This window comes from Glycine max, chromosome 10 (assembly GCF_000004515.6).
Source record: "Glycine max cultivar Williams 82 chromosome 10, Glycine_max_v4.0, whole genome shotgun sequence".
In the NCBI taxonomy this organism is placed as follows: domain Eukaryota; kingdom Viridiplantae; phylum Streptophyta; class Magnoliopsida; order Fabales; family Fabaceae; genus Glycine; species Glycine max.
The window spans coordinates 30,922,299-30,945,895 of NC_038246.2; the positions used below are offsets into that span (position 1 = coordinate 30,922,299).

General features: G+C 37.1%; 1 protein-coding gene across 1 annotated transcript; it reads left to right on the forward strand.

Moving 5' to 3' along the window:
* Positions 1-61: 61 nt before the first annotated feature.
* On the forward strand, positions 62-18,469 carry LOC100775958 (exocyst complex component EXO70A1). Its single transcript, XM_003535900.5, has 12 exons — positions 62-480; positions 1,003-1,098; positions 2,128-2,333; positions 3,073-3,333; positions 7,658-7,796; positions 7,872-8,084; positions 8,841-9,046; positions 9,921-10,118; positions 10,223-10,322; positions 16,763-16,875; positions 16,962-17,108; positions 18,034-18,469. Exons 1-12 carry the CDS (start codon positions 319-321, stop codon positions 18,149-18,151), a joined length of 1,959 nt encoding a protein of 652 aa, XP_003535948.1. The 5' UTR covers positions 62-318; the 3' UTR covers positions 18,152-18,469.
* The last annotated feature ends 5,128 nt before the right edge of the window (positions 18,470-23,597 follow it).

The following is a 23,597-nucleotide window of genomic DNA, read 5'->3' on the forward strand; positions in this document are numbered from 1 at the left end:
ATATAAATTAAAGAATTTGTGCAATTAAAATCAGCATAGAACATCACGTGGTATTTATCCATGGTCAGGTAAATTAAAAAAAAATAATTCAAAAGAAGAGAACTACAAACCGACAAGCTAGAGGGGTGGCAAACAGAAGCCAAGAAACGCCACCGAAAGTCCAAAACAGACAAAGTGCGGAAAACTGTTGACAGCACTCTCTAGAGGTGACGTGTTTGCAAGCAATTGCCACTGTGTTGTTTCGTTTCGTGTTCATAGCCTAAGCAAAGCAAAGATACCAAATCAAAATCAGAATCAGAATAAGAAGAAGTCAAGAAGATGGGAATGGCTGTGGCGAGTGATGATTTGCTGAGCGAGAAAGCTGCGGCGATGAGAGCGTCTCTGGAGAGAAGCCAGGCCATCACGGACGACGTCGTTTCGATTCTCGGCTCCTTCGATCACCGCCTCTCCGCCCTCGAAACCGCCATGCGCCCCACCCAGGTCGCTCTCTCCACTCAAAATCGGTTCTTTTGAATTGGGTCTTTGCTAGTTTTCGAAAAAAAAAAGCTGTTCTTTATTGTGATTTTGACCGTGACGTCAACATTTTTTGACTCTTCGTGACTGAAATTGTTGCTGCATCGGCGCATTTGTCTGCGATTTCTTGCAATATCAAAGATCGCGACGAAATTGTGACTGCAGTCACGAACGGAGACCTTATTTGAGGTCTCTGCTACTGTAGTTGTGGCTGCATTTGTCTGCAATTTCCTGAAATATCAAATATTGTGATGAAAACCGCTACTGCAGCCACGAAAAAAGACCTTACTTGTGGTCTTGGCGACCGCAATTGTGGCCACATTTGTATGCAATTTCCCACAGTATCAAGGATTATGGACTTTATTTCTTGCTTAACTTTTAAGGGACATCTGGGTTTTGCTTTTGCTTCTTTTTCAAGGTACTCACATGTGGTGACTGCTGAATGTGTGGTTTTTTTTTTCTTTTTCTTCTTCTGGTTTGGTTTTGCAGATCAGAACGCATTCTATTCGGAAAGCCCATGAGAATATTGATAGGACTTTGAAGTCTGCAGAGGCCATATTGGCTCACTTTGATCAATATTATCAGGTTCGTTCTTGTGGTGGTTACCATTGTTCGCTGTTTGATTTTTGAATCACTTCATGACCTGCTTCACTCTAAACTGATTTTTTCTTTCTTCTTCTTCTTTTTTTTTTGAAAGATTGTTCCATCCTTTGTTATGGGTATATAAGGCTTTAGAATTTGCTTTTACGTGGCAATGCTTTGTCATGGTCCTCTGCATAATGCTAATGCTTTGTTAATGAAATGCAAGTGTTTCAGAATGAAATCTGACACTGGCATCTGTATCATACAAATTTCTTAAAAAAAAAAAAAGAGAAAATTCCTAGAGAAGTTAGATGAAGAGGAAGAATAAAACTGGTGAACAAGGGTTCTCAATAGCCTAACATAACCCTCCTCTTTCATTTGAACTTGGAACTGATTATGTCAAGATTTGCTAAAAAGCATGACAATGGCAATTACTGCAAATAAATATGATTATATTAAATACAGTGATACAATTCTTGATCCTGATTTTCATAATTACATCATACAGTGAACCTAGACAAAAATTTCCAAACCCATCTTTTGGCTTCTATGCCGATCTATCTAAGTTTTATGGGGAAATGCCCTGTCCCAGATAGAGCCTCTTTTAATGCCTCGTAACAATCATAAATTAGGTGGAAAATGTCTTGAATGAAAATGAAACCATACTGACTAGATGCTAAGAAATATTATAGTGTTTGTTTTATTTATTTTATTTTGCTTCTTGTTGACCATATGCTTGTTTACTTCTTTATATCATTATTTCATTATTCTTTTAGTCCTATTTGATGTGTTAAAGTACTACCCTAGCCCTTAGGTACTATGAAATGAGTTTCTTTCTTTATATTTCTTCTGCTTCTGCTTTACCAACTTAAGGAATTTTACTTTCATTGCCATAAATGTGGTGCAGATATATCGTAGTCATATGATTTGTTTCATTGTGTGTGTGTATATATACATATATATATATATATATATATATATATATATATATATTTATTTATATGGTGGTGTTCCCATTGATCTAATATACAGGCAGAAGCAAAAATAGTTAAAGGACCACATGAAGATGTGAAGAACTATCTTGAAGCAATTGATCAGCTGAGAAGAAACATTAGATTTTTTGGCAATAAGAAGGGTTTTAAGAATGATGATGGTGTTGTCATCCGTGCCAACAATTTGATAAGCGAAGCTATTTCTAAACTAGAAGATGAATTTAAGCGGCTATTATCGTCTTACAGGTTTGTATTTAATGTTGTTGATTTTTGACATGTCCAACCAAAAGTTCATTTTCTTGCATGAACTTAATCACTGTTCTTTGTCTCAGGTAAATGTCATTTCATTAGATAAATCAATCTTTAAAGCAAAAATGAAGCAGCAGCCTGGTAACGGTCAGGTCCTTTAACTTCTAGCTGCTAACATATAAGACACTTTTCTCATCATTATTTATTTATATATAATATGAATTTGGTTTTGAACCAAGCCCAATATCATCATATGATCCATGTAGATGATCCCATCTAGTGGGAGAAGACTATTATTGTTGTTGTATAATATGAATGGGATAGGTCTTATAAATAGTATTAATAATATTTGAAATGTAAATATTATAAGAAATTTGAAATGAATGCAATCCATTTTGAAGTTTATGTTGATGTTGCCTCTTGTATCATCCATCTGGTTGTTATACTTAAAAAGGTTTGGTATTTTTGTTGTAGTAGATCTTATGCTTTATAACTTTCAAAGGTTTATTGATTGTCCATGATTCTAGGGTTGGTAACAGCTCAATGGCGTCCTTGATAATATTAATCATAGAAATATCTTCAAATTATGTAGGAAATGGTTTACCTGTCATAGAAGCATAATGTTATGCTTGAGGAACATTTGGCGTTCTGCATGACAAAATGGTTTAGTTTTTTTTTCATTGGTGAAAGTTATATTTATGTTATTCTGCACCATCTCTTATCTGTGTGATTACAGCAAACCTGTGGAACCTGAGCGCCTCTTTGGTTCTCTTCCAAACTCAATGCGACCTTCATCAGCATCACCAGGTCGTGATGGTGATCCTAATGGAAAGAATCATTCTTCTAATGTCCATTATGAGCTACATAAAAATAATGTCGATGCTCTTATATACACACCTCCTATTCTTATTCCACCAAGAATTTTGCCACTGCTCAATAATTTAACCCAGCAAATGGTTCAAGCTGGTCACCAACAACAGTTGCTCAAAACATACAGGTAAATCTCCTTCTCTTGACTGTTTTATTTTAAAAGGAAAAGGAAATTGCCTTACTATAGCCCTCTCTATATGCATATTGCATTAGTAGTCTGAACTGAAAAGTATATTTTCTTTTGAAGCTTTTTATCATGTTCAATCCTGTTAGAAGTGTAGAAAATGATTAAGGATATTTTTGTCAATGAAACTTTGGCCTTAAGTAAGTTGGGATTGATTGACAACTCAATTGTGTCATATAGATATAGCAGTGGGCTAGAGGTAGTACATTTTTCAATCTGCATTATTTTAGGCAATTTCTGGTAGGGAAGGTTTATATTCCTTTCCAGTATGATTGGTGCTTCTTTGTGAGTTTTATATCTGTAAAGTATGTTAGGTGGCGCTTGGTTTGAGTCCTTGTTTTCAATTTTCATTTTCTGTTTTCATTTTCTGAAAACAATTTTTATTTTCAATTTTTTTAGATTTAGAGAATATGTTTGGTTAAGATTTTTATTTTCTCTTTTCAAAAAATCAAAATACCGAATATTCTCCACCCAGAGTATTTCTAAGCACAAAGGAAAAGAAAACCCTTCTCAGCGCAATCACCAAAAAACCCACCCTCATCAATCGTCATCCACTATCCACACCTTAATCAAATCCCATACTTTTTTCAAGGAACAGATAGTGGGTCTCGTGAAGTTGAAGACCAGGGTCTTTATTGGTGTTCTTGAAGAAAATATGACCACAGAGATGTCGTTAATCTTGTGCAAGACTGTCCGGTTGGAGTCTTGATCTGCCTTCCCATGTGAGCGAAACTGGTCTCTTAACCAAGTTTGAGTGAAGGGGTTGAAGATTGGGGGAAACAGGTTTGGGCGGTGATGACAAGCAGAATGAAGCTGTTGGTGACAGAAAGGGACGTGATGGAGAGAGGTTGCGAGAGAAAAAGGAGATGAAGAAGCAACGGATGTTCTGTCTGGAGACGATGAGTAGAAAGGCTTCAAGGAAGAAAAAAAGAAGAAAGAACGCTCTTGTGATTATATTTACAACATGTGCCACTGATTTTCATTTTATTTGAAAACGTTGAAAATGGTTTTTATCATTTTCAATTTTGTTCCACTTTTTGAAAATATTTTCACAAAAAATGTTTTCTAAATTGAACCAAACATATTTTTAACTTTGCTTTCTGTTCTCACTGAAAATGAAAACAGAAAATGCACAGACTAAGTGCCCCCTTACTGTTTCTGTGTGTTGTACCACGCACCTAAAACCTTTATTTATAATATGCAATGATACATAATTAGGGAAACCAAATAATGAATAATAATGGAGAAATCCCTAATTTTAGCTACACAACCAAATCATATAAAAATCGTATATTTACACTCCCCCTCAAGCTGGAGCATAGATGTCATATGATCCAAGCTTGTTACAAATATCGTCAACTCGAGTGCCAAAATTTTGTGAGCATGTCTGCTAGTTGGTCTTTGGAGCTGACAAAATCAGTGGTGATTTCTGCTGAAAGTACCTTCTCTCGCACAAAGTGACAATCAATCTCTGTGTTTTGTCCGCTCATGAAAGACCGGGTTTGAAGCAATGTGGATAGCAGCTTCATTGTCACATATTAGTCCAGCATCCTGAACATCTCCAAATTTTATTTGTTGGAGAAGTTGCCTAAGCCATGTGATCTCACATGCCGCTGCTGCCATGGCATGATACTTCTGTGTGGTTTGGTGAGGTTGCTGTATGGTTCGTTTGTGTGATCTACAGCTAGTTGGGTTGCAGTATTGCAACATGCAGCAGGGGAAGCTATAATCTGTTCTGTTGTGGTGCAGCTTAAAAAAAGTTGCATGTGGTTGGTATTATACATTGTGCTGCAACTTAAAGGAGGCCGTGGATGTTATCAAGTCCAATATTAGGTCTCTGTCTTCTTTGATTGATGGGTTATGCTATATGTTTCTTTTCTTCCTATTCTGTTTAGGGTTTTGTATGTGTTACAAAAGTTAGGATTTTTTTGGATATTTTTTATTCTGTTAGGATAAGGATAAGAGTTGTCTTCGCTTTTATTTTTCCAGTTTCCCTTGATGATCTGAGGAGTTGACTCAAGATGTTTCTAGAGACATCTGCTGTCCTCCCTGTGTATTTACAGCCGTAATTTCCTGCTGAGAGTAATAAATGAAAAAAACTGCAGTTGAATAACTTTTAACCGATTCAATTAACACTAACTATAGACTGCAGTTGAATGACTGCAGGTCTATACTACACTACCCTTACTACACTCAGGTTAATATTCACGAAGTTAAACTAAAATTTTTCTAGACTGGGCACAAACTGTGAAGCTTATAAATTATAATAGGGTAAAAAGGCAAGCTTGGACTCCTTAAAGAGACAAAAAAGAAAAAAAAACAGAAAAATGATGCAGATTTGTGTGAAACCGTGTTTACTGTAATGTTGTGTATGATCACACAACCTTTATTTAGTAATGACTAAATATAATAATGAGTAATAATGACTAAATCACTAATTACTATCTAATCATAATAACAGAGTAATATGTAATCTTAACACTCCCCCTCAAGCTCGAGCATATATGTCTTATGAATTGAGCTTGTTACAAATGTGGTCAACCCAATAGAAACTAAAGGCAGTTCGGGTTGTGTGGTTGCCCCGGATAAACATGGCTCAGCGGTAGCCAACAAAGGCTTGCAGTGACGATAGAGATTCATGTAACGCTCACCGGAGATGTGTCAAGCGTCATGTGCGTGAACTTCACGTGCCAGGGCCCTGCGTGGGGCCACATGCGGCGGCAGCGTTTTGAGTTGACTGCGCACAGGGATGGTGTGGTGGTCTTTGGCGATGGTGAAGGGCATTGTTCACTCGTGAAAAAAGCAAAAAGATCCACCAGGGAGGCCTTGAGGTGGAGGGAGAGAAGATCAGTGTGATGCTAGTCGAAGATGCGTCACACGTCGTGTGTGTGAACTTCACGCGCCATGGCCCTGCATGAGGTCGCGTGCAGCGGTGTTTTGAGTTGGTTGCACACGTGGACAGTATGACGGTCATCGGCGATGGGCGACAGTGGTTGAAGGTAAGCTTCGACGAAAAGGATTAGAAAATTTGCCAAACAAGGGCAGTCACGGGGGTACTGTTCACCGCGAAGACGGGCTCTGCGAAAAAGAGAAAACAAAGGAAAACAAGGATACAAAGGAACACCCCCTAAAACAGCGCGAATTGGGCCCAAACTCTAGGGTTATGGTCCCACAAAAGGGGCGATGCAAAGCGCGACCTGAATGAACGCGGCCACACACTGTTTAGCTTTCTGGAAAAGAGGTGCATGGGAGCGCATGTCAAGTCCGATGGTGAGGTGCCGACACGGTCTGTGTAGCTCGGCGGATGGCGCACCGAACGAGGTAGGTGACAGTCGGAGGGTCGTTGGAAAAGTTTCCGACAACCGGTGATTGTGGTTAGAGAAGGCAATGTAAAACGGGAAAAAGCTCTGTCGGGAAGCGAAAACAGGTTGCTGGATAAGAGGGCAAAGCAGAAAGGTTCACTAGTGACAGTAGGTCCGCGGTGGAGTACAGTTTTCGTTATTCCTCTATCAAGAATAACCTAAGCTCTAACTACCGTATAGCGTTTTACTATGTAATGTTGTGTGTCGTGTATGACCACACAACCTTTATTTATAATGAGTAAATAGGATCAATATTGATTACATAGGTTCAATCTAATAATGAGTAATAATGACTAAATCACTAATTACTATCTAATTGTAATAACAAAATATGTAATCTTAACTATTTGCAACATGGTCTAGAAAATTCCGTTGTTTGGTTGATTAATTCTATGGAACAAACAATTGGTAAGCCGTTTATATTTGTTTTGACAGCTAAGTGTAGGACTGTCAGCATCATCTCTGACTTGGAAAAAAATTCATGAGACTTGTTGTGTATAATTCTCAGAAAATTGTTTTCTGCAGAAAAAAGTTGTAAGAATCTGTCTTTTGATACTTCCTTACTGGTGTTTTATTCAGAGTGTAGCTGTTGGTAACTTTCTTGCTGCATTTATGGGTTGTTTGTGTAGCAATCAAAGAAGAGTTATGCATATGTTATTAGAATGTCAATTTCCACCATTACTTTGTTCATATTTCTACTTTTATTGGATGGACAAGTATACTTGTTCCCCTGCATAACGATACGATATGTGTAATTATTTATTTTATGTCCACATGCTAAAGACAATTACAGTCATCTATGAATTGTATGCCTCCTATCTCCTGTTTGAAGTGTATTAAACGTTATCACTGTAACTAATATTACTATTGCTATGATCATGATTTTCATCTTTATTATTGTTCAGAGATACCCGTTCTAAAGTATTGGAAGAAAGCCTTCAAAAGCTTGGTGTTGAGAAACTCAGCAAAGATGATGTTCAAAAGCTACAATGGGAGGTTTTGGAAGCCAAAATTGGAAACTGGATTCATTTCATGCGTATTGCTGTAAGACCACTGTCGAATTTGTTTACATATTTTTTATTTTTTTTTTCATGTAAATATGCTATTGTACTTGAACAGGTCAAATTGTTGTTTGCTGCTGAACGGAAAGTTTGTGATCAGATATTTGAAGGATTTGACTCACTTAGTGATCAGTGTTTTGCTGAAGTAACTACAAACAGTATTTCCATGCTACTTAGTTTTGGAGAAGCAATTGCCAAAAGCAAGAGATCACCTGAAAAGTTATTTGTACTTTTGGACATGTACGAAATATTGCAAGAGATTCATGCAGAGGTATTAGCTTTTAACATCCAAATTCTTGAATCTTTTTGTTTACTTTTTGCAACATATATGGACTGAAAATTGAGAATTCTATAACTTAGATCATTCAGAATGTCTGGACTATCTTACTTTGTTACTATGTTATGCTATATTATGAAGTTGGAATGAATGTTATTATTTTATGATATTATATTTGGTTTGGATACTATGATTATGTATTTTTAATATTATTATGGTACAAGGTAAACTCATATAACTGAATATAAAAAAGCCTATTTTAAGTATACACGGAAAGCCTTTGACATATGGCTTTAGTGGATGAAAAGTTAGTTTATGATTGTTAAAAGTCGTTATTTAGAATAAAAGGGTTTTAGTATGTATATGGGCATGACCATTTGCTTTTATATACTTAACCATAGTAATACAAATGTGGGTAGCTACACATTGTAGTGTACCCAATTATAGTGTACTCATATGTCTCGCTTTTTTCTACAATAATCAATCAAAGCATTATACTTTTCTCCTCATTAGAGTGGGGGTCTATTGCTAGTTATTACTCCCAACAGTTTTTCATTCAACCTGTGATAGAATTTCACATTAGCCATGGCAGTAATGATGTCACAAGTTCAAGATGTCTGATATATATGGGGTGTTTAGGATATGCAATGTAGGTTTTAGTGGCTGTTTTGCATGTGGTTAATAAGCAAATTGGAGGCATATTTCCATTGTTGTAACTTATTATCAACTTTTACTCCGGATAATTTGCAGATTGAAATACTCTTTAAAGGCAGAGCTTGCACTAAAATAAGAGAAGCTGTAATGGGTTTGACAAAACAGCTTGCACAAACAGCCCAGGAGACCTTTGGAGATTTTGAAGAAGCAGTTGAGAAAGATGCTACAAAGACTGCAGTAACTGATGGAACTGTCCATCCTTTGACAAGCTATGTGATTAACTATGTGAAGTTTTTATTTGAGTAAGTTCATTTCTGCTGTATTCTGCTTCAAATTCTCGAGCGCACTCATGAAGTTATGTCTAGCATTGTATATTGTTTTAATTGGTGAGAAAGCTGCGTCTTTATTTATCTAGGAGGTGTAGAATTTTAGGTTTTCTTATTTATTTTATGGGTACAGCTTCTTTCTTTAATTTCTTTTGCCAATTATCTTCACTTGTTTGTATTTATTTGTTTAGAAGGTATACTAAAAATTAGTTATAGACTTGTGGGAGTTGGTTCATGAGTCCTAAAACTCTTGCGAGGAAACTAATGTTACTTGGCTAGAGCAAAATAGAATTTGGAGGTATATAAAGGTGATGTGTTTTGGTAGTTGGTACAGGTTTGGATAAACATTTAGCTTGCATGTGCAAGAAAGATGATTCCTAGAATGTGTATCGTCAATAATGTATATGTATGGTCTCCTACAAAGAATAAGCAGGGAGCTGCTGAATATTGCATAATATTTCCCAATGCCGATAAGATCAATTGTGACTGTAAAGGGTACTGTGCTGCAGCATGCCTTTACTTTTACAAATTTTGTCTTCAACTTTGTCAGATCTTTACCAAATCATCCTGTTGATTATTCTATTGTACGAATTTCAAAATTCCAACTCTTTTTGAACTGAATTATATTTTCCATATCTATTGATGTTTCAATGAAAGAATTGGGAAGTCTCATGCATTAATTCTAAATCAAGTGAAATTACTTATCAACCATTCAATTTCTCTCTTTTTATGCAAGGATAATGCTTAAAACTTGTGCACTTTCTCCTTTATTTGTGTTTGTAAATTGTGCCTCTATTTATTTGAGATCTTGACATATTTAACCATACCAAAATTCATTAAATATTTGCAGCTATCGATCTACTTTACACCAACTTTTTCAAGGAATTGAAGGTGAAGGTGATTCTTCACAGCTAGCATCTGTGACAATGCGGATATTGCAAGCTCTTCAAACCAATTTAGATGGGAAATCAAAACAGTATAGAGACCCTGCTTTGACACATCTATTTCTCATGAACAATATTCATTATATTGTCAGATCAGTTAGGAGGTATTTCATTCACATGTCGTGGTTTTAATTTCTCTGAAATGTGAAGTTTACTGTATTCTCTGCTAGTTCAAATTTATTGTTCTCCTAATCTTCTTCTACTTTAGGTCTGAAGCAAAGGACTTGTTGGGGGATGATTGGATACAACGGCATAGGAAGATTGTGCAACAGCATGCCAATCAATACAAAAGAAATGCTTGGGCAAAGGTGCGTTTCCTATTGATTTTTATGACTACTATGTATGCCTTGCAGCTTTCTTGGATGTTTAGTTTTTTTGTTAGAACTGAAGATTATTAAGAAATGCAAATGGTTATGATTCATATTTTAGTAGATTGAGATAAAATTGCCTAGTGTTTGCTTCCATGTGAAGTGGATCTTTATGAATTTTGTTGCATAATTTCTTTTTGTTCACTTTTGGAAATCTGATGCCATTTGAATTGTGACTGTACGAGGGAAATAAAAACAAAAAAAGGCATGAGAATTCTGCCAGCTTAATCTTTCTTTATTTAACCATTATATTGTTTGAAATAGAGAAAAGCCTAATTTTTTTTTTTGATCGGCAAAAATAGATATATATTATAAATAATAGAGAAAGCAGTACAAGTGGTACTGATTTACATACAGCCTAGCATCAACCGGAGCAGAACTGTGGTTAACTAATACAGTATACAGAACAAGTATTAGGGAACCAAAGCTCTGGCTGTAAACTAGGTAACCACCCACACACAGGATCTGTAAAGTTTATATACTATTCCTCCCCTGATTACAAAAAGCATCCCTAATACTGTTAGACCAAGAGTGAAATGGGATATCAAATCCTTTTTCCAGGTTTTTAAACCAGGTCCAGCAGAAGAATAAGGCATCCTTCATCAATTTATGACCATTGAAACTTTCATTTAGGAATACAATCCTATTCCTATAATGCCAAATACACCAAGTGAGGGCAATCCACCAACTCTGCCATCTTTTACCCCTAAAACCATCAGAATTACAATAAGAAAGTTGAAGGAAATGGTTTTTCGGGATTTCTGAGAATGCCCCCACAATATTTCCTCCTCATGATTTCTGCAAAATGGGCAGCTAGCATCATTTATTTCCACACATCTTCGTAAATTGTTCCTTGTAGGCAATCTGTCCTGTATTAATCTCCAAGCAAAGATTGAGACTTTACTTGGCATTTTTAATTTCCATATTGCTTTAAACACTTCATCCTGAGTCATAGATGACAAGACTCTATTGGGAAGCATATAAGCATTTCCCGCTGAATACTTCCCACTTGAATCCCCTCCCCAAGTCTAAGTCTTGTTGCTGCATTTGTACTTCCAAACTCTGTATATCCTCCATAAAATTTGCAGCTGCAGCTATTTCTGCTTCCAGTAAAAACCTCCTCCACTGGAGTTGCCATTCCCAACCTGTGTTTGTTGTTATCCCCATTTGCTGAACTTGTTGTTGAGAAATCTGATACAATCTTGGATACTTCTCCTTCAGCGACACTTCATCCTCCTTCCAAGCATCTTCCCAAAACAGCACCTTTGAACCACTTCCTATTTTCCATTTTATGTTTCTATTAAACCAGCTCCCTTCCTTCGTCAAATTGAAAATGAAGCTTAGGTCCCTCCACCTTATAAATTCTCTATTGAATCTTCTTGTCTCATCTAGATTCCGCCATCCTCCGTATTTTGAATTCAGAACTTGTGCCCACAGTCCACCTTGACGGTGAAACAAGTTCCAATGCCATTTCCCAAGTAAAGCGTAGTTGAACTTGCTCAAATCCCTAATACCCATGCCCCTTGCCTCCTTTGGCATATAGACTATTCCCCAGCTCACCCAAGTGATATTTTTATGATCTAAGTTTCCTCCCAACAAGAACCACCTCTGTAGCTTTACCATCTTGTCCATCACCTTCTTCAGCACCCTGAAAAAAGAGAAGTAGAAAATTGGGATCGAGTTCAAGATTGACTTTATCAAAGTCACTCCTCCCCCGAAAGAGAGATATTTTTGTTTCCATTTTGACAATTTTCTTTCACATTTTTTAACTATTGCGTCCCATGTCTTTCTACGCCTTGGGTTTGCCCCAATAGGGATACCCAAATAAGAAAAGGGTATTGATAGCCTTTTGCAATTTAAGTAGCTGGCAGCACTGTTAATAATGTTCAGTCGTCCCAAACGCCCCAAAATTACTTTTGGCAAAATTAATCTTCAATCCCAACACTAATTCAAACATCTCAACATCACCTTGATTGCTTTGACATTCTCCATCATCGCTGACCCAAAGAAGACTATGTCGTCTGCATATTGTAATATATGCTAATGTCTACATTATTACTCCCAACCTTAAATCCTTCAAATAAATTCCTTTCCTGTGCTTTCCTCATCAAACCGGTTAATCCCCCAGCTACAATGTTGAATAGGAAAGGGGCTAGTGGGTCCCATTGCCTGAGATCTCTCTGGGGAATGAACTCAGCTTTTGGGCGCCCATTGGCCAAAATAGAAATAGAAGTTGATTCCAGGAAACCTTCGATCTATGCAATCCATTTAGGACAAAAACCCATCCTTTTCATCATATATAATAGAAACTCCGAGCATACAGAGTCATACGTCTTTTCATAATCAACTTTGAACACACGACAACTTTTATTTTGTCTTTTTACTTCATCAACCACTTCATTGGCTATAAGGACATTGTGCAGCATATGTCTCCCTTCAACAAAAGCAGGTTGGCATGACCTTCTTCAATCTTCTAGATAACACTTTGCCCACAATTTTATACACACTACCTATTAATGAAATAGGTCTATATTTATTTAAACTCTGGGGATCATAGACCTTAGGGATTAACACTAAGAATGATGCATTACCCCTTTTCAAAAAAACTCCATTAACATGGAATTCATCCAAAAAACGGAGCAAATCTGATTTGATATCATCCTAAAAATCCTTAATAAATTTGGAATTTAAACCATCCGGTTCAAGACTCTTCTCGCTGCCACATTCCCACACCGCATCCCTCACCTCATTTTCATCTAATCGAGCCACCAGGAAATTATTGTGTTGCTGTCCAATGGATTTAAAACTGACCCCATCTAATTTCGGTCTCTCCTACTCAGATTCCTCAAATCTCGAAGAAATTCTGAATTTCTTCTTTGACCCTACATGGCTCCACTATCCAGCAACCATTAACAAACACACCACACCTTTAATCGTATTGCTTCTACGCTTCCAATTTACAGTCATGTGGAAGAACCATGAATTGTAGTCACCTTCCTTAATCCATGTAGTCCTTGCTTTTTGCCTCAAAATTGACGCATTTCAGTGTGCTGCTACCCATAAATCCTCTTGTAGTTGCCTTCTCAATTTTATTTCTTCAGCCGTCAGTTGTCTGTCATCACCTTCTACTTCCAGCTTGTTAATCTCCCACTTTAACTTCTTATTTTCTGTTGGATGTCATCAAACTGGGTTTTGTTCCATTCTTTTAGCCTTTGTTTTAGTCTCCCAATTTTTTCTTTTAAGACAAAACCCCCCTAGCCACTTACTGGAGTCGCTAAGGAGTCGCTATCCAACTATCATGGACCACCTTCCTAAATGATCTGTCCCCTAACCAATAGTCTAGAACCCGAAAAGGTTTCGGGCCCCAATTAGCAAACAAAAATTTGAACAAAATTGGACAATGGTTAAAAAAAATTGTGGTCCATTATAAATTGTGTGTTTCCTTGCCATTTGGCAAACCATTCTGCAGATACAAGCACTCTATCCAATCTACTTTTGGCAGTTCCATTTGGTTTGTACTAGGTGAACTTTCTCCCTACACAGGACACATCCTCAACCTCTAAGTTAGCTATCCATTCATTAAACTCCTATATAATTCCTTCATCTTGCATCCTTTGAGAAATACCCACTCTTTATTTCTAACATTGTTAAAGTCTCCTAATATACACCATAGCCCCCCCATAATTGCACTTCTTAGCTGTCAGATTTGTTCCCACAGATTTCTTTTCAGAATTGTATTCCAAGGCGAGTAAATGTTTACAATTATCACTTTTGCACCATTTGCCGCCCATGTTCCTTCTAGGTAAATGAAACCACTTCCCTTCAGTTTCTTCTCTACTTTAAATACTTCCTCATTCCAAATGCATAGTAGTCCTCCAGCACTATTACATGTTGGTTGCATCTCCAAGCTGACACCATAGTTACCCCACAAAGCTTGGCATACATTGTTTTCTATGACTTCCTTCTTAGTCTTTTGTAAACATAACTTATCTACCATTTCTTTTGTCACCAATTTTCTGATTGAAGCCCACTTTATCCCCCTCCCCGACCCCCTTATGTTGTGTGTTATAATCTTCATTAATCACCTTCACTGTTTCCCATCCTCTGAACTTCTCCCTTATCCCTTTATTTCATGCTGACCATTTTACCCACCATTAATCCTTCCTGGTCGCGGCAAGTAATTCCTAGTTGTTTTGGTCCCGTTTATTTCCTCATGGATCCCATTTATTTTCTTTCATGCTGACCATTTTACCCACCATTATCCCATTTTATTTTCCTCATGGATCCCGTTTATTTCCTTGGGCCCATGTTCCTTTTTGTACCCTTTGCTACTTGAATATACTTTCCAACTACGATCAGGCCCTTTCGTACCTAAGCAAGAATGGGAAACAAGATCAGGCCCATTCATACCAGAGCCCAACAGCTTGTCTGTGTGCCTTTGTCTCTGAACAGTGTTTTTAAAGTGTTTCCCATAAGTGAGCATATATCTTCTCTTTCCTCTGACTCATCATGTACATGTACCCCTTTCCTCTGACTCATCATGTACATGTACCCCCTTTAATTCAAAATTGTGATTTATGAATGGACCATTTTCTTCCCTATATTTTCCATTCTCATATCTATTTTGAGTCTTCTCTCCACCAGTCAAAGCATTACCCACTATTTTTGCATCAGCCTCTATAGACCTTTCCTCCTGATTTCATCCCCCTTTTCTGTTGCTATCCATGTCTCCCTGCTGGCACCCCTGAGTGTGTCAGTAATCTGCCGAAAGAGTGTAGTGCATCGCCGTCATGTCTCGGGACTTTGTCATTAGACCTAGGATGGGTGGGTCCTGGTTAATGCCCATTGGTTCTTGCACATTGCATTGACCGCAAGACCAAAGGTTCTTCCCACTGTTTTGCGTCTGTTTACCCCCCTCCACACCCACCACCATGGGTATCATTGGAGACTCTCTTTCATGTAGTGTTCCTCTTGACAGCAAGCTTAGCACCACATCACTTTAATCTAACGATATTTCCTCTGATGACCCTTCTAAGTACCCCATGTTGCATCTGCATCTGTTTAGATTGTAACACGTCTCCTCAACAATATGTACCACGTTATCAACCCCGTTAATGGACACCAGCACATTGTGGTTGATTGTTGGGATCTTCAACGTTGTCGTCAAAGTCCACCACTTCTCCCACTGCCACCACTATCTTCTTGATATTCTCCAGGTCCCATACATGTAATGGGATTCCCCAGCACATGGAATGTCCCCTTGGCTGTTTATTTATAGCAATCAATGTTTAATTACAGTAATAATCTAATCCCTTAATTGTAGGGATAATAATCAAGCAAAATCAATTACATAAAAATAGTAACTAGGAAACTAAATCAATAACGTTAATAAGGAAACAATCCTAATGTAAATAAGGAAACAATCATATCAGAATGATATCTTAACAAGAACAAATTTGATGAAAAATTAAATCTTTAAGGGGCTAACTTCGTGACAAAAACTTTAGAAGAAAAAGTGGTGACACTAATCAAATCATTGGACATACTTGCATGTTAAAAACTTTAGAAGAATAAAGTGGTGACACTATAATCAAATCATTGGACATACTTGCATGTTAAAAAACTACTGAAGTTTATATTTATGGCTTGGAATCCAAGAGTACTGTTAGGAGTCCCACATTGAGTAGAATAAACTACTTCGTGTGGTACTTAAGCCTTGAGGTTCTCCAACCTAAGGAACTAGTCTTATGGGTTGGGCTCTCCTCTTGTGTTTAAGTCCTAACATTTGGTGTTCTAGTTGAGAGTCGGGCCACAGAAAGGGCTACCTATGGGCTGGATTAAGGCATAAACCAAATACTGATAGATGAGTGAAGCTGTCCTAGGGAAAAGGGGTACCACCAGGTCAATGTCGATAGAGGGAAAGTTAAGCCTTGAGGTTCTCTCACCTTATGGACTAGTCTTTTGGTTGGGCTCTCCTCTTGTGCTCAAGTTCTACCAATTGGTACCTAAAAGCAACGTGGGAGGATGTCACTGCCATTCAGACCCTGTTACCAAAGTTCAACCTTGAGGTTCTCGCACCTAATGGACTAGTCTTAGGGAAAGCTGCCGTGGATGTCGGCAATGTTAGGAGTCTCTTTCTGAATTTTGTAGTTTTTATTAAATTTTAACCAATAATAGTATGTATGGTTGAAGAGTGTGTTGCTATCACTCATCTTCTATCAATTTCTTTGTTGATAAGTAATTTCTTCCTTTCAGTTAAATTTTTGTTTTGACCTTTATGCACGCAACTTAAAGCACAATGTCATCCCAATCTCCATTGGTTGGCAATTACTTGACAAGGTACTGTACCATTTCTGAAGTTTTATTCTTTCCATTGGCAGATTCTTCAGTCCCTCTCTATTCAGGGCCTCATCTCATCAAGTGGTGGTGGTAGTAGTAATGCTGGTGGTGATGCGGGCAGTAGTGGTGCTTCAAGAACAATGGTTAAAGACAGGTAGCTTTTCTGTTGCTTCCTTATGGACTTTATTTCAAATAAAGCATTTGCCCTTTCTTTTAACACGTCAAGGTGTTTATGTTTAGGTTCAAGACATTCAATACTATGTTTGAGGAACTTCATCAGAAACAATCTCAGTGGACAGTACCAGATGCAGAGTTGCGAGAGTCTCTTATTCTTGCAGTTGCTGAAGTCTTGCTACCTGCCTATAGATCATTTGTGAAACGTTTTGGGTGCGTATTCTCCTTTTAACCAACTGTTTGAATTATAGCAAGTATACTCTTTTTAACACACTCTAAACTATTAGCTGAAATTTATTTGAAAGTAGAAACTACAATATCAAGAGACTCGTTATACTAGGAGTGGGACCCCCATAATTTTGTAATTCTTGACAAAATTTCATGTAATAGTTAAGAGTGTGTTAGAGAGTGTTGCTAGCATTTCGGTAACTGTTTTATATGATTGCATCGTTTACTCAATTGGTCAAATCGCACTCTGACCACCCCTGGTAAATGCCATCGTTGACAAAATTCCATCTAATGTGTTGTTTTTTAGTCCAATTTAGTGTGAACTAGCTTCTTTTGGACAATTGTTTTTCTCTCCAGTGATTCTAAGCATCATTGATAGCAGTTTTGAACCCTTACTGTTAGATACGAAGATTTTGGGTGATGTTCCAAAGTCAGACTAAGACAATAGGGGGAGATAAGGTGTTAAAAAATAGTTGCCAATGATAGTGAAAATGGCAGAGGAAAAATGTTCTTGGGAGGCTCATAGAGTCATAGATGCTTATCACTACTAAGAGGTTCATTTACATTTAAAATAGTAAAAAATATAACATCTCATCTTTAAGTGAAGTAGTGTAATTTTTAGAATCAGAGGGGAGGACTGTAATTTAAGTATCTTTGAGAGTGTGTAGTGTATCCTAATCAGTTTATCTTTACTTTATGGGAACAAGTATCCATGGATGTGAAATAATGTCTTTTCCTCCTTCGCAAATAAAGTAAATGATTTTTCTGACAGTTTTATCTAGTTACCAGTTCATTCCTTCTTCAACACCTTGAGGGTTAATTTGTTGGTATTGTCTTGTGGTTTTGGTATGAGCTATTATTTAGCTATATAAATTTATTAAATTATAACTGAGATCCTTGTGCTTTACAGGCCACTAGTGGAGAATGTAAAGAGTACTCAGAGGTACATCAAATACACTGCTGAAGATCTAGAGCGAATCTTAGGTGAATTTTTTGAAGGAAAAAGCATGAATGATAACAAGCGGTAATTGGAGTCAGTCATGTGGGAGGTAGGCTAGTTTGCCTCTGCATCATGGTATTTAGAGGTTAATAGGATCTAGATTTTACATTTAGCACATATGGACTTTTTAATGTCTTAGTTTATCTCTTTTGAGATGCATATATATGTAATATGGGATTGGTGCCCCCATCAAACTTGGTGAGGTCAAAGGTCATAAAGTTCAAAGCAGAGAGGAGAGGGATTATATAGAAGGAAACTGTTATAGTATTTAGATAGAATAAAAATATATGTAACAAGTGATATAAACTATATTTATATTATATAGAAGAGGTAAGCATGGAAGCTACTGGAATGTGATCTAACATAATCAGAAATGATGGCTAAGTATGTTACAATAAATAAGCCACCTAACAAACTAACCTATGCTGAATCCACGAGCTACTATGCAACTATGATCTTCTCATTTTACATGTTTGGTTTCACGTTTAAGACTCTCTAATATGCATCTTCCAGAGGCTACAAATTGTAGCTTTTTGCAATGTTTTGTTGAATGATTTTTGTATCGGGATCAAACCCAGTTTGTTATGAACTAATTGTAAGACAATTACCATACGGACTGAGGATGCCAGTAGCTTCTGCAACGTTTATTGGTATTTGACGCAGTTTCATTAGATAACGTGCATAACCAAAACACATTCACTATCTTTGCCCCCTTCAACAGCACAAGCAGGTAATGTCAACAAGTTAGCTTGGCCACTAATGGGGACTTAGAACTTGTTGCTTTTCAGATGTAAGACGTATATTGTTTTACTTTACTAACTCATTAAGATTCGAATTGTCATTATTTTATTTCAAGAAATTTTTATAAAAAGAGATGCAAAAAATAAAAAAGTGTAGGGATGGTAATGGGGTCAAGGTGGGTGTGGGTTTCACCATCTGTCCCCATTTTTTTAGCAAGTCGCTGTGTGGTAATGAATATCAAAGGATATATGGGATATTTACTAGTTTACAAATTATAAACAAAACAAATATCATATAATACAATAGTAGGACATTATATTAACACCACTTAATATAACTATTATTTTTTTGTAACTTTAAAATTTCAAATAATATATCAAGTTTATTTATTTTGTAATAATCGATCTAAGTAATCTTTTTTGTTGCAAGAATAATAATAAATGTTACAAAGTAAAAGAGAGTTTTTATCTCATATCTCAAAATGATAGAAAGACCATGGTACACGTAATTTATTTAATAGAAAATTCTTTTTATATAAATAAACTGGGTTTCTGGAGACGGGATATTATGATACTAGCCTTCATCCAACAATCATCTATCTTTAGAGTGTTGCTAGGTGCACCCAGCAAACCTATTAAATGCTAAAATTGTCCCTACCACCTTTCTTCTTTAAAAATGTCATTTTTTTTTCGAAAAAGCTTTTTGCCTCTATTTTCAAAAAGCTTTGCTTCTCGTTTTCTTTTTTTCGTGCGGCATTGCCTCTGGTTCGTGGGGGTAGCAACGTTGAGCGCAGCGGTGAAGGTGAAGTTTCTGGCGTCAAGCTATGCGGTGGTCGGTGGTGGCAAACGAGGTACGCAGATGGTGTTTGTTCGTCGCGGACGTATGGATGACTTCCGGATCAAGTTGATCTGTAAGTTCCGGATCAAGTTGATCCGTAAGTATATTATTTTTTGTATTTGCTGTTTTTACATTTTTGCATCTATTTTTCCATTTATTTTCCTGTTTTCTTTTAAATTACTAATTTTTTTGTATGGCCATTTTTTGTTTGATTTGGTTAGATGGATGAAGATGAGTGGATGTATGAAATAATGTCTGAACGAGCGGATATGGATTATGAAAATGCAGAATCATGTGGTGCGAATGAATCACATGTTGATTGTTCAGATGCGTTCAAGACTTCTCAAGTTATAATGTTAATGTTTGTCACATATTTAATAAAATGAATACTGGTAGAAAACTTAAATTATGTGGATTTTGTAGGTGTTTGAGTGCCAAGAGGATGTTTTGCGGTGGGCTCGATCCGTGGCTCATGAAAACGGATTTGTGGCGGTGATTTTAAGGTCGGACACAAACACACGTAGTAGAGGAAGGGGTACGTTTGTGTTAATTGACTATGAAAGGAGTGGCGAGTATAAGTGTAGGAAAAAAGAATTTATCAGAAGAGACACTGGGACTAGGAAATGTGGGTGTCCCTTCAAGCTTCGTTGCAAGCCAGTGGTTGGAGGAGAAGGCTGGATGGTGAAGTTGATTTGTGGAGTGCATAATCATGAATTGGTCAAGTCATTAGTTGGACATCCATATGTGGGGCGATTGACTAAAGCTGAAAAAACACTTATTGCTGATATGATGAAGTCCATGGTGAAGCCAAGAAACATTCTGCTAACTCTGAAGGAACACAATGCCAATAGTTGTACGACTATTAAACATATATACAATGCAAGAAGTGCATTCCGTTCTTCCATAAAAGGAAGCGATCTTGAAATGCAACATCTGATGAAGCTTCTTGAACGTGATAAATATATTTATTGGCACAGAATAAAGGATGAAGATGTGGTTCATGATATCTTTTGGTGTCACCCTGATTCAGTGAAGTTAGTCAACGCATGCAATTTGGTGTTTTTGATAGACAACACCTACAAAACAAACCGGTATAGACTCCCATTGCTCGATTTTGTTGGGATGACATCGATTGGGATGACATTCTCTGTCGGTTTTGCATATGTGGAGGGTGAACGCGTTAATAATTTGGTATGGGCTTTACAATGCTTTCGAGGCCTTTTTTTAAAGCGTGATGCCCTCCCTAGAGTTATTGTCACTGGCAGAGACCAAACATTGATGAATGCAGTGAAAGATGTATTCCCTGAATGCACAAATTTGTTGTGCATCTTTCACATAAACAAGAATGTGAAGGCTAAATGTAAATCACTAATTGCGAAAAAAAAATGCTTGGGATTATGTCATGGATTGCTGGGGATCTCTGACTGATTGTCCTTCAGAATAACAGTTTGATGAATGCCTGAAGAAGATCGAAGTAGCTTGCGCACCTTGGCCAATATTTGTTGACTATGTCAAGGAAACATGGATAATACCACACAAGGAAAAATTTGTTTCCGCCTGGACTAATAAGGTGATGCACTTAGGAAACACAACAACAAACAGGTATGAAACTGTTCAACTATTTCTATTAACGTTGAAAAATTTATGGAATTGTATTATTGTATATGTTTATTTTTATTTGTGTATTTGAAATGTAGGGTTGAATCTGCTCACTCGTCTTTAAAAAGACTGTTACAAAATAGCATTGGAGACTTATGCAATGTGTGGGATGCCGTGAACAACATGATTACGTTGCAGCACACATAGATTAAAGCATCATTTGAAACAAGTACACATGTCGTTGGACATGTATTCCAAAAAACCTTATACAGGAGGCTGCTTGGAATGGTTTCAAGGTATGCTTTAAATCAGATTGCTGCTGAATTAGAGTGTGTTCACTATGCTGGCATGAATCCCTCAAGTTGTGGTTGCATGGTGAGAACCACGCTTGGTCTTCCTTGTGCTTGTGAGCTATCCAAATATGTTAGTGGTTGCATCCCACTTGATTCAATCCATATGTTCTGAAGGAGACTCAGTTTTTCAGACCAAGGGTTATCTGAGCCCGAGGTGGGCATCAAGGACGTAATGGAAACAATATATCAAAAATTCGAAGAACTTGATGTTTGTGGCAAGTTTCCTCTAAGAAGTAAACTTTGGGAAATTGCACACCCTGATCAGAATTCGATGTGTCATCCTCCAGCAAAGGTTAACACAAAGGGGGCACCGAAGAAAACTACGAGTAGGAACCCAAGGTCAACAAAGCGCGATCCATCTTACTGGGAGTATGTATATGCCTTTGAATCACAACAAAATAGCAATTCGTCGGTGAGACGTACTGCATCATCCTCTGAGCAACCGAATCGAAGAACGATGATGCCCATGTTGGACCAGTTTCAGCCATTTATGCACGACTTCATTGATAAAGATTGTTGATGTCAAAGGTGATGGTAACTGTGGATATCGGTCGGTTGCCGGTTTATTAGGTATGAGTCAAGACTCTTGGTCGATGGTCCGCAACTATCTGCTTAAAGAACTTGTCAATTTCTCAGAAGACTATATCAAGTTCTTTGGTGGCACAGAGAGATTTGAGGAATTAAGGATATCACTACTTGTTGATGGGTTAACCAAGGTATGTAATTTATGAATTTGATTTTTAAGACTTTAGTTTGAAATTAAGTTTGACGTGTATATTTGTTTTATTCATGTGACAACGGATAAGTGGATGGATATAACAAACATGGGACATGTCATTGCATCAAGGTATAACGTAATCGTTGTATCCTTGTCTAAACAACAAAGCATGATATTCTTTCCCCTTAGAAGTCAACCGCTGACAAATTCTTCATTGCATCATATAATTTGTATCGGTCATGTGTATGACAATCATTTTGTTGAGGTACATTGTAGATATGAAGTGTTTTTTTTTATGATTATGCAATGGGTTTTGTAGGATTGAGTTAACATTTTTTTCGCATACACAACAGGTTTATTTAAAAGAACGTTGTCTCATACCGCCTATATCATTGTTATGGTCTAGCAATTGTCATCCGCAGGCGAAGTCGTGGCCAAATCCATATATTAGTAGAATGCAGCATTACAAGAGCTTCGTGATGCTCAAGAGAGACTATGTTGACATAAATGATGATTGAACATGTAATTTATAAATGCCTGATCGTTTTGAACATGTAATTTATTTGTTACGTCCACAACAAAATTATTACTTAATTCTAAAAAAGCATGTATGATATATTGTTGTCTGACTTGACTACACATTGTGGAAAACCGTGTATGATAAATTGTTGTCTGCATTAACATAAAGCATGTGAAAGGACCCTGCACAGCATGACTACACATGCAAATATGATGCAAGCTAAAACATGTCATGTCATTCGTGTAGTTGACAACACATACAGAAAGCATGTGCATGCGTATTTTCAATCTTAAAAAAATGCAGCATTGATATTAAAACTCATCTATATATATGGCACAACCTAACCTTGTAAGAAAGCACAAGTTTCAGTATCAACCCAAGTCTTACAAAAAACTATGACATTCTTGGGAGAGACAAGCAGTCAGACAGTTGTGAACTCCACATTAGGTTTTATTTTTCCAAATGGATCCATTGTTCACAACGACAATGGTGTTTCCTTCCAAGCTTCCACTCCAGTTCCCATTCGAGTACCTAACGGGTGTGATTTTCAAACGTTAAAAACCAGAATACACAATACCTTTAAGCTAATCGACAAGCAATTTTTGGATGAAATTTACTACCGGCAGCCTTTCACGTATGCAGGTAATCAATTTTGGTTTCAATGTATGCAACTGAAAGATGATGCTAATGTTAACACAATGTTAAT